Source organism: Triticum aestivum, chromosome 3B (assembly GCF_018294505.1).
Source record: "Triticum aestivum cultivar Chinese Spring chromosome 3B, IWGSC CS RefSeq v2.1, whole genome shotgun sequence".
NCBI classification, from domain to species: domain Eukaryota; kingdom Viridiplantae; phylum Streptophyta; class Magnoliopsida; order Poales; family Poaceae; genus Triticum; species Triticum aestivum.
The window spans coordinates 642,814,869-642,826,494 of record NC_057801.1 but is presented as its reverse complement, the minus strand read 5'-3'; the positions used below and the strand labels follow the sequence as shown (position 1 = coordinate 642,826,494).

General features: G+C 49.9%; 2 protein-coding genes across 2 annotated transcripts; one reads left to right on the top strand and one right to left on the bottom strand.

Moving 5' to 3' along the window:
- The first annotated feature begins 504 nt into the window (after positions 1-504).
- Positions 505-5,209, top strand: LOC123071428 (O-fucosyltransferase 19). Its single transcript, XM_044494973.1, has 8 exons — positions 505-1,260; positions 2,817-2,889; positions 3,005-3,075; positions 3,176-3,264; positions 3,342-3,474; positions 3,582-3,811; positions 3,909-4,385; positions 4,455-5,209. The coding sequence occupies exons 1-8, from the start codon at positions 883-885 to the stop codon at positions 4,654-4,656; spliced, it is 1,653 nt and encodes a 550-aa protein (XP_044350908.1). The 5' UTR covers positions 505-882; the 3' UTR covers positions 4,657-5,209.
- On the bottom strand, positions 2,264-7,540 carry LOC123071429 (fructokinase-like 1, chloroplastic). Its single transcript, XM_044494974.1, has 3 exons — positions 6,557-7,540; positions 5,471-6,280; positions 2,264-2,615 (listed from the first exon to the last, which is right to left on the bottom strand). Exons 1-2 carry the CDS (start codon positions 7,436-7,438, stop codon positions 5,588-5,590), a joined length of 1,575 nt encoding a protein of 524 aa, XP_044350909.1. The 5' UTR covers positions 7,439-7,540; the 3' UTR covers positions 2,264-2,615; positions 5,471-5,587.
- Between the last annotated feature and the right edge of the window lie 4,086 nt (positions 7,541-11,626).

Sequence of the window (11,626 nt, the reverse complement as noted above, 5' to 3'; positions counted from 1 at the left end):
CCCCAAGTGTAAGGGCATACACTGTCGTTGACAAGACGAAATTATCTTATGCCGTGCATGCCATTTAGAGCAGATAAAAAATGTATCATGCAACGGATTACCTCTTAGTGTTATATCTAACAATTAATGTTTTAAACTCCTAAATTTTTGTAGGATGAGTTTGAAGAGAAAGAAATGAGAATATAACAATTCTATCTATTGCATGCACTTGATATCAATATCATCACTTAGCACTATATTTTTTTCTAGTTTAGTACTATTCATCCTATACATTTGGAGTTGAAAACGCTAATGGTCAAATATAACTTTTCAAACATATTGTCTGCCTCTTTACATCAGTTTAAACTTTTGGAGCAAGTGGCTGCAACATGAATTTTGTATGGTATCCGAGCTAAGAAATCTTGAGTTCAAAACCCTGTCAAACGCAGTATCTCAAAGGAAGCCCACGCAACACGACCGGAAAGGCGATCGATATAAAACGACGTGCGCGGCCACGCCAAGGAGCGTGCGAGGCGAGCGAGGGATCCATCCATCGTCCGAGGCGCGAACTCTACCCAGCGCGCAACTTTTAATTTCCCCTACCCCCCCCTTCCGTTCCGCTACCCCCACGAGCTCGATCGAGTCGAGCCGCGAAACGCACGACTGCTCTCCTCTCCTCGCGCGAACCGAACCCCCCACACCCTCGCCCCCCACGTTCTCCGAGCGCAGTTGCTCGCTCGCGTGGCGGGCGGCGACGTACGGACGGAGGCTTGTGGCGAGGGCAAGCCAGCTAGCGAGGCTTCGTCCCGCGTCCGATTGATTCCCGGGTCGATCGCAACCGATCGACCGATCGATCAGGCTCCTATTCGCAGCCCGCGCGTCGCCGAACGAGGCCGGCCGGCCATGGCAGCGGCGGCGGCGGCGTCCTCCGTCGGCCCCGACCCGTTGTCCTCGTCCGTGGCGCACCGGCGCCGCCTCGCCGACGTCGAGCGGCCGGACGACGGCGACGGCTGCGGCCGGCACCGGGGAGTCCGGGCGTTGTTCTCCGTCAGGAGGAGCTACGGCAAGAGGGCGTCGTCCGTGGTCGACCAGTCGTGGGTGCGCAACGCGGTGGCGTCGCTGCTGGGCCTCCTCGTCCTCGTCGGGCTCCTCGGCTCGCATCGGGCCGTCGGCGGCGGCGGCGACGACGGCGGGAGGCTGCTGCGGAGGGTGGACGGCGAGGCGCTGGGCTGGCGGGAGGAGAACCTGACGGCCCTCGCTCGCCGGTCGCCCGACACGCCGGTAAGTGCTGCGTCTCGCCGCTGCCCGCTCGGCTTATTGCCGCCGCCAAGTTCGTTGCAAAAGGCCAAGCTAAAAACCAGAGCACACATGTGCACACACCGCATGCACTATAGCACTTTTGGTTTCGTTAAAACGGGGAAGCTGGGACGAATTCCGTTTGGGAACGCGCTGTGCATGCATGGGGCCGAAAACGGGTAGGAAATCGTCGCCGAACGGCGGAGCCAGAGACGTGCCGGGTCTTCGTCTCCGTCTCCGTCTCCGTGCGTGTGTGCGCACGCAAGAGAAGAGAAGAGAAGAGAATTGAATTTGAGAAGTTTCTTGGCGGGCGTTCAGCTCAGCTCAGGTCGTAGCAGTAGCCTAGTTGTATTCTTGCCGTAGAATCATACGAAGCAAGTAGACCGAGTAGTACAAAATACGCTTCGCAGCTTCGAGGGGAGGCGTCCCCGTCCGTGTCTCTATCGACGGATGAATACCGAGTGCCCCTTCTTTTCGTTTCGTCTGTGGTGCAGCCGTATACCGGTATTCTCATCCACATCGCTGTTTCTTCCTTTTTCCTGTGTATTTATGATTGATTTGGTGGTCACCTGTTGGAAAATTCAACTCAATCGGGGTAGTGGTTCCCGGTGGTTTAAGGCCATGGGTGATGTCGATGCTTAGGTCGAGGTTCACAGAGCCGGGGATTCGTCTGGACCAGAACAAAATACTCCCTCCATTACAAAATTCTTGTCTTAGATTTATCTAAATACGAATATATGTAGTTATATTTAAGTGTTAGATACATCCGTATCTAGACAAATACGAATATATGTAGTTATATTTAAGTATTAGATACATCCGTATCTAGACAAATCTAAGACAAATTTTTTGAGACGGAGGGACTACAACACTAGCTTCGTTGGCATAAGTTTTGAACACAGTACGATCGCAAATGCTCGCTTACACACACATACAAGCCCCGCTATCAACGCACGGCATAGGATAGGTTACAGTAAGGAAAACAATGTTAAAACTGCCATGGAGATTGAAGATGGAAATGACCAGCAGAGACGCCGAATTCTGCGGATGAACAAAACACTGGAGGTTCCTAGTCTTGCTTAGTCTACAAAATTCCTACATGGGCTTTCTAGGAAAAAGAGAGCTGGAGTGCTGCATTCTCTCCGGCCTACAAAGAGAAAATTAAAAGAAAAAGGAGAAAAAAAAGTGGGAGTCTCACATCAATCAATCCTATCCCCACGAAGTGCTACAATAGTGCTTCTGTGACTGGAAACACTCGCACAAAAGAGTTCCCCGCTGATTGGACAGTATGAAACGTGGCTCACTGCCTGTGTAACGCGCTGATTAAAGCGTCCTTATACCTGAAAATGATGTAGCAGAATGGGTGTCAGTCAGATGCCGATGTTCATTCTCTAGAAAAAAGATACCGATGTGCCGAGCTGCGATCTGGACCGTCCAGTTTTGTTTAGCTAGCTTTTCTTCATGCATGAAAAGTAAACACTTGTTCAGATGATATGATCAGCTAGCTATGTGGTACTGAAGTTCACTGACAACACAAACAGATTCCCAAGATATGGACGATGCCGGCTAGCGAGGGTTACGGCAAATGCATCGAACGCCCGAGAAACCACCACAGTAAGTCCCCACTTCCACATCCAACAGTTTGAACTAACGACCTTCAACCTTTCAAGTTAATACTACCCTGAAATGAGCGTGTAAACTTGACCAAAATTACTATGCTTCTTTCCAGGAACAAACAATGCAACAGCTGGCTATATTATGGTTGATGCCAATGGTGGTTTGAACCAGATGAGAATGGGAGTGAGTGCACATTCATGTTTTTCTTCCAGAAATACTAAATTTAGAGTCTGAAGATGCCTTTCAGTAGTTCACTTACATTTGTTTGAAACCATCCTCCCAGATAAGCGATATGGTTGCAGTTGCCAAGCTCATGAATGCGACACTAGTAATCCCTACACTGGATCACAGATCATTTTGGACCGATCCAAGGTGCTTCTCTTCATAACAATAACGAGGATCCTATCAAACTATTCCGATGACTGATGTTTTTTGGTTTTGGCATGCAGTGATTTCGAAGATATATTTGATGTGGAGCATTTCAAGAAAACTCTAGAGAATGATATTGTGATAGTGGACTCCTTGCCGCCAGCTTACAGAAGGTCGAAACTCTATGCGAGGGCACCATCTTCCTGGTCCAGGGTATGAACAAACTACTCCAGGAACTACTCAAGTTGACATTGTAGTTGCTTAGAAATAGCGACAGTTCTATGGCTGAACGATGATGGATTTCTAGTTCCTTTTTGCAGGCTTCTTACTACAGAGCTTTCACGAGGACACTAAAGAAGGTCAAAGTTGTTAAATTCACACATACAGATTCACGAATTGTGAACAACGGTCTTGCTCCTCATATCCAACAACTCCGCTGCCGAACGAATTACGAGGCACTAAAATACAAGAAAGAGATTGAAGATCTAGGTAATACTCTAGTTGATAGACTGAGGAATGGGTCCAACCATTATATCGCACTTCATTTAAGGTGATCGCAACTGCACATGTTTAATAAATCTACTATCATTTCGCTGCAGAGGAATATGTAGCTCAGTAATATATTTGTTTTCCTTATCAACTGACAGATATGAGAAGGACATGCTCTCATTTACTGGCTGCAGCCATAATCTAACACGTCAGGAGGCAGAGGAGCTGAGAGAAATGAGACTCAAGGTGCGGCACTGGAAAGAAAAGGATATTAACAGCAAGGAGAGGCGACTTCAAGGAGGCTGTCCTATGACTCCTCGTGAAGCAGCTCTTTTTCTTAAAGCCATGAGCTATCCTTCCGCGACGAATATCTACATTGTAGCAGGTGAAATATATGGTGGACATAGTATGGACGAATTAAAGGCCGCATATCCAAATGTGTACACACATTATAGTCTAGCAACAGTAGAAGAATTAGAGCCCCTCAAGCTGTACCAAAACAGATTAGCTGCAGTGGACTATAATGTCGCCCTCCAGAGTGATGTTTTTGTGTATACATATGATGGAAATATGGCCAAAGCAGTACAGGGTCATAGAAGATTCGAAGGATTCCGGACAACCATTAACCCTGACAGGTACATTCATGGAATCCTGTTTTAAGTTATTAGTACATCTTTAAGTGCTAATTCTTTAACTGTTTACAGGCAGAAGCTTGTGGAGCTCATTGACAAGCTTGACGAGGGTACAATAGCTTGGAACGACTTTCAAAGCAAAGTGAAAACACATCATGAAAACAGACTTGGAGGTCCATATCAGAGGTTGTCTGGTCAAAGTCCAAGGCAAGAGGAGTATTTTTATGCAAATCCTCTCCCAGGTTGTTTGTGCAAAAAAACACAAAGGATTTAGCGACATGGACTTGCTCTAAAGAGGTGGGGACTGGGGATATTTCAGCCCGCTTCGCTGCATGTGAGGTGTGACATGGAAATAGGTAGACATCTCTTAGGACGATTGAGATAAACCAAATAGTGCAACTCCTAGTAAACTGACAGCAAACATACCACAGATCATTTTCATGACTAACAATGTATGTAATACTCGTTCTTGCATATGGAGGTGAGAAAGAGAGGTTCACTCATTGTCCTCCGAGAATTGCAGTTTCAACAAATTGCTTATTCAAGTGTAGCCATGGATGGGAAGACAGAGAGATTTCGAGTAGTTCAGAGGACATATGTACAACAGAGGGTAGGATTGGCAAGACAGAAAACTTCCGTTACATGTTTGTACTTCGTTTATACTATGAATGTACAATCTTTGCTCTTTTTTCTCAAATTTTGTATTCATCTAAAAAGTATGACTTTATTCAGAATGGATTTGTGTATATGCAGTAGTTATCAGCTACAGACCAAGTTGTAAGTGGCAAGTGATGAATAAAAAAAATAGCCATGTTCATTTGATGTAATATTTGCTTTAGCTGCTCTTGAAATGATTGCATTTTGTTGTAGCATTTTTTTTCTATCATCAGATATATTTCAGGTAGTTCTGTGCATTAAGATCTTATATTTCTGTACAGAGGGAGTATCACTTTGTATTTTGATACACAATAAACAATTTTCATCGTCAAGCAATACAAGTCTTTCAGTGGCGAACACATTTTCATACTGAAGTTATGGGAGAAACTGGATGATAAAATAATATCAGATAAAGTGGTAGACAAAGGTACCTGTCAACTCTTGTGGTAAAATATTATCCTTGCTCACTTCTGCTGCACCACTTATGAATCGTGCTCGTAACATAAATTTCTGCCTCCTTCACCAGAAATGATTTACAAGTTCACCAATCACCACATAGAAGGCACATATACTTGCTCCTTCAAGTTCTGGGTAGCACTTTCAGTGGGGAACCCTCGCACGGCACCAATAGTCCACTGCGAAATGATACCAGCAGCAACAGCAAATCTTAGCTCCCTCTCCAATGTATCCTGGTCCTCATACATCTCAGGGCAAGTTGTCAACTTCCTAATAGCAGCAGCAACAATAGCATCACCAGAACCCGTCCGGTCAGTTGTGGTTGGAGTTATGAGTGCGTCCTCCGTTCCAACCACACAGCCATGAAACTTGGGTGTGTAGTAGTGGATACGAAGTGTTCCATAGGTCACCAGCAAGAGTTTTATTCCATCATGCCAAATCGGAGCAATTTCTTCAGGGGTATAGTGGTAGTACTGTGGCCAGTTCCTTGTTAGATGGAACCCATCCAAATAATACTGAGGCGGGGTGGCTCGCTTATGTTCGTAATACTTGTGATCGAGGAGGAACTCCAGCTCATCCCTTGACACCTCTATGATATCAGCCTCCCTCCATGCCCTATTTATGAACTCTTTTGTCTCGTCCCTCGACCTCCACAAAGGCAATGGCAAATTGAGATCAAAGAATATTTTGCTCCCAAATTTCTTGGACAGCTCAATGGTTCTGAAGAGTGTGCCGTGCATTGACGGCGTCAGCAGTACTTCTGAATTGAAATGCAACATTTTGGCCTGTGCAATTATCACACATTAGATCTGAAACTCACTCTGTGCTTATAACAAATATGGTATATAATGCAGTTTCTAGATGTGACATAGTTATGTCACATATAAGCTGATGTTCACTTTGTTTGTGGTCTATTTTTTTTTTGTCCTAGTTTTTTTTTTGTTTCTTGTTGCTGCATTATATAGTTGTGGAAGCTTAGATGTGACATCCTTAAAAAACATCTAGATGTGAATTAGACAAACTGTCAAACAAAATCTTTTACCACAAGATGACGCACTCACCTCTTTCAACACATCTGCATTGATCTCGTCCTTGTGCAGCGAGTCCTCGGCAGAGCTCTTCACCGTCTCGGCCACCAGACATGTCCCGCCCTCGCCGTCCTCTTTGTCCCGGAACGCCACCTTCATCCGGGCGATGGCTGTGGACGCGGCGCCGTCAAACCTGATGGCGCGCGTCTGCACCCGCTCGCGGTTCATGCGGTACACGAGCTCGTGGCCGAAGTCGTCGTCGCCGACCTTGCCGAGCACCGCGGCGCGGCCGCCGAGCCGCGTGAGCGCGATGGCGACGTTGCTGGAGGCGCTCCCGGGCGAGCGCGCGAACTCGGGCGGCTCCCACTGCAGGTGCAGCCAGGTGGAGTACTGGTCGGGGTGCATCTGCTGGTCCGACACCCGCACCGTAGGCACGAACTCCCACCGCGGCGCCCCGAAGCAGCATACCAGCGGCGGCCACTCGTACGGCAAATCCGCCCCGTCGCCGCCGTCGTCTCCCGCGTCCTCCTCGCGGGCCGCACTCCGAGGCTCCTCCGCCTGGGCATCCTCCTCCCCCTGCTGCTGCTTGGCCTCCTGCTTCGGGGACTTCTTGGTCCGACGGGCCCTCGGCTTCGCAGCCGGCTCCTCCTCGCCCTCCGAGTCCGACTCCTGCCCCGCCTTCTTGGTCTTGCGCCTCGTCGCCTTCGCCTTCGGCGGCGACGAGCCCGGCTCCGACGCCTTCTTCCGCCCGCGGCGTGGGGTGGGTTTAGGAGGTTCCGGCTCCGCCGCACCATTGGGCGAGCAGCGGAGGAGGCGGGTCCGGAGGAGGCTGGGGTGTAGGGGACCGAGAGGACGATGGGGCTTGGGGGCTAGAGGTTGCAGGAGGAGGAACGGGGAGGCGGCGGCCATGGCCATTGCCCCTCTCTTCTTCGCGGAATTCGCCGCTGGTGAGCGGTAGCAGGAAGGGGGAGAAGCGAGCGTTCGACTCTATCCAGTGCGACCCGGTAAGGGTTTAGCGACCGTTAACATCGTCGGGTTTGCTCCTTAACGGGCGAAGTGGATCTGACCAGTTGTCACAAGTTGTAAGAGCATTACTAGTAGTGCCCTCAAACCCTCAAACCCTTAAAAATAACCGTTTTTTTACAGTTTTCGCCGGAAAAACGCCGTAGACTAGAACATCTAAACCCTCAAACCCGTAAAAAAATTTAGAGGTCCAACCCTCAAACCAATTTGCAATCTGTAGAAGTAGGGGTTGAGGGGGAAATCTCCCCCCAACCCGCACTCCTCTTCGTCGCTGCCTCCTCGTTCGCGCGGGAGGCAACCGCTCCCTTCCCGCCCGCGTCCCGGCGCCCTCCTCCTCGTCGCCGGCCATGGAAGGCCCCTCCGCCGCCGCGCCCCCGCCCGCCGCGGCCGCCGTTCCCGCCCCGCCCTGTCCCGCCCGCGTCGCCCGCCCCGGCGCCCGCACCCGCCCCCGCCCCCGCCCCCGCCCCCGCCCAACCGGCCGTCGCCGACGTGGTGGCGGCGACCCACGTCGGGGACAAGCGGCGGCGGGCGGGCCTCGCACCACCTCCTGCCGCCCCCGCCCCGGCGCCCGCCCCCGTCACCGCCCCGCCCACCTCGCCCGCGCCGGCACCCACCCCCGCCCCCGCCCCGGCTATGAAGAAGAGTCGGCAGAAGGCGGCCTCCCTTGGGCCGCGAGGGGCGGCCTCGAAGCCGCGGAAGAAGCCTGCGGCGCGGAAGAAGCCGGCGGCGGCCGCCGTCGCCCAACCTCCTCCCGCCGCGCACGAGGTGTTCGAGGAAATGGCAAACCCATCCTCGTTCATGGACCTCCTCCAAAACGCGGAGGTGGACCTCGGAGCTCCGCCTCTAGAGCCCTTTAGGGTTGGTGACGACTTGGAGGAGAAGGAGGAAGATGAGGAGGAGGTGGGGGATGACGAGGAGGAGGTGGCCGAGATAGGGGAGGAGGCATTCACCGCCGCTTCCCGCCCACACGCGCGGTCGACAAACTACACCGAGGCGGAAGATGTCCTCTTGGTTCGTGCTTGGGCAGCTGTGGGAATGGATGCAACCACCGGCACCGATCAAACCGGTAAACGGTATTGGCAAAGGATCGAGGACGTCTATTGTAAGATCAAGCCGAAGAATAGTGGGTTCATCCATCGCTCTTTCCGGTCGCTTCAAGGCCGGTGGGAATTGATCAAGCCCGCTTGTTCTCGTTGGAGTGCGGCCATGGACCAAGTGATAGATGCACCACCTAGTGGAACCGTGGAGAGTGACTATGTGAGTACATATTTCTTCACTATTTTGATTATGTGTGTGCACTATGCTATTGGTGGGTTCTTATGTGATTTATGTGTGGTTGATAGGAGACAATTGCCGGCATGAGGTACAAGGAGATGGCCGCTTCCAAGGGCAAGGCGTTCCCATTTAAGCATGTTTGGTCAATTCTTCAAACCTTTGACAAGTGGAAGTTGAGGGATCAAGAGACCGCACCCAAGAAGTCGGCAATGCTAAGGATGGATGATAGTGAAGATGAGGAGGAGAGGAACGTGGGCAAGCCCGAGGGAAACAAGAAGGGCAAGCTAAGGGTGAAGATGGAAGAAGAGGCGTCAAGCCTAAGGGAGAAGATGGACCACATGATGAAGGCAAGAGAGGAATTGACAACGAAGACATTGGAGACGAAGCTTCTTATCACCGAGAAGAAGAAAGAGGTCAAGCTTGCACAAGTTGAAGCAAAGCGTGAAGAAGCAAAGCGCAAGGCCGAGTTGGAGGAGAGGATGATCAAGCTCAAAGAGGTAAAGGTATGGAAAGAACTCATGGTGGAGGAGAAAGAGCACATGATGATGTCCAAGAAGGACATGGATCAAGACCAATTGCAATGGTGGAAGGACTACAAGGAGGACATCACGGAGAGGAAGAGGATGTTTCGTGTTGCGTCCTCTACTTTTCGAGGTGACACTCCGATGAGTAGTTGTGGTGATGGCGGTGTGTACGACTCCATCGGTGGCGATGGAGATGCTTGATGGAGCCCGCTTGTGGTCTAGGAGATGGCGCCGAGGTGCAACTTTTGGTGATGGTGCCGATGAGAGGAGGAAGATGATGATTTTGTGATGTAAACTATTAAACCATGCATCAATGATTGTCATTTGGTAGTTTGTTGGAAGTTGATTGTGTTCTTGTTGTCATAAATTATGAGATGCCAAATGATAGATTTAAAGGTTGGGGTTGAGGCAAAGACTAAAACCCTCAAATCCAACCCTTAAAGCAGTTTACGGGTTGGGTTTGAGGGTTCTAGTATTTGCCACTGTTTTTCAACCCTTAAAAGTGTCAAAAAGTGGCACAACTCAACCCTTAAAAGTGCTTTTTAGATTTGAGGGTTTGAGGGTTCTACTAGTAATGCTCTAAGCTTAGAGTATCTACAGCCGGCCAGCCGCCATCTGCAAATCCGGACCTTCAAACGTCTGCGGGCATTTATCGGGCATTTCTCAAATCCTGTCGTTCACATGAGTATCTAATATCTGATACCTCATATCCATACTAAACACGCAATGTAGATAAAAACAACGTAGATCATCACACCAAGCTTCAAAATATCGGATATCGAGTTCATATCGGTTTAGCTTCGACATATCGGATCTCGGATATCGGGTGATATATCGGACGATTTGTGGATATAGCAGACAAAACATGTCTAGTTTATTTCATTATTCTTGTTCAAAACTTTTATTTTTAGTAAAAGAAAATGTATGATGTCATGCTTTAACATAACACTTTTACATTCCTAGTTTATTAACTTGTTGATTAAGAAACTATTAAGAAAAGATTCACAAAATCCTTAATCTATGATTAAAACCAATACGATATACGCATTTGGACGAAACATTGTGCATTACTTTGGTAATATATAATGAATTTGTAAATGCATAATCTTATTTCACTGCTTTCTAAGAAAGAATTATTGTCATCTACGTATCGTTCTATATCGATGGACATATCGGGCTAGATATCGGCCATATCGGTCGATATTGCGGTCCATATCGGATGATATGTTGAAAATTGACATTTACCAAATGATATGTTATGTTTATATGGGTAGGCCTCAAAAGTGATATATCGGTCTATATATCGGTCGTATCGTCCTAGATTTAAAAGCTTGCATCACACAAACATAGAATCGGACATATAAAGCACATTCCGATCACCAAAAGATCACCGATGAATGTCCAAAAGACCGTCAAAGTTCACATAAATGACGGACAAGTTTAAACTAGATTACTAAAAACTTGAAATTGAAGATGGAGACACCGGAGCTTCACCACTTCCTCGCTGGCCCTTTGCCCTTCCGGTCACCGGCGCAGTTGTAGGCGTCGACGGCTGGTGGCAAATCATCTGAGTAATCGGACGAGGAGCCGTGCTCATCGTCATTGGAGGTGACGGAGAGGATGATGAGCCCTTTCAACCGTCGGACCTCCATGTCCTGTTGCCGCTTGAGTTTCGCGAGCCGAGCCACCTCCATCGCTGCCTACGCCGCCTCGCGCTCGGACTGTTTAATGGCAATCCGGAGCGCCTTGGCGTCCATCTCCTCTGTCGTAAGCGACCGGCGGTAGACCCATTCGAGGAGCCGTGTGTCCTCGCGGGCTCCGCCTGCATCCCGCGGCGGCGCACGGATTGCTTTCACTACTGAATTAGCTAATTTGCCATCCGCCAACTCTTTACCGTCCGCTAGCTGACGGCAAAGAAGGTCTTTGCCGTCAGCAACACAAAAACTGACGGCAAAGAACTGGCTCGTCCGCTGACTGACGACAAAGAGGTTGGTGGGTCCAGTTATTGTTTAACAAACTCAAGCCCACCGTCCCCACCTCTTTGCCGTCTGCTTGCAGACGGCAAAGAATCTTTGCCGACTGTTGGCGGACGGCAAAGAGGCGGGTACGTTAACAGCCGTCCCGCCCCCGCCCTCTGTCGCCATCCCCACCCACACCGGCCCGCGCCGCCGCCGCCGACCCCGTCCTGCGTAGCCGGCTGCCCCGCACCCCTTCCCGACCTCCACCACGGCCTCGCCGCCCCTTCCAAGTCGGCCAGCCGCGCTGCGGCCGTCCCCGCCCC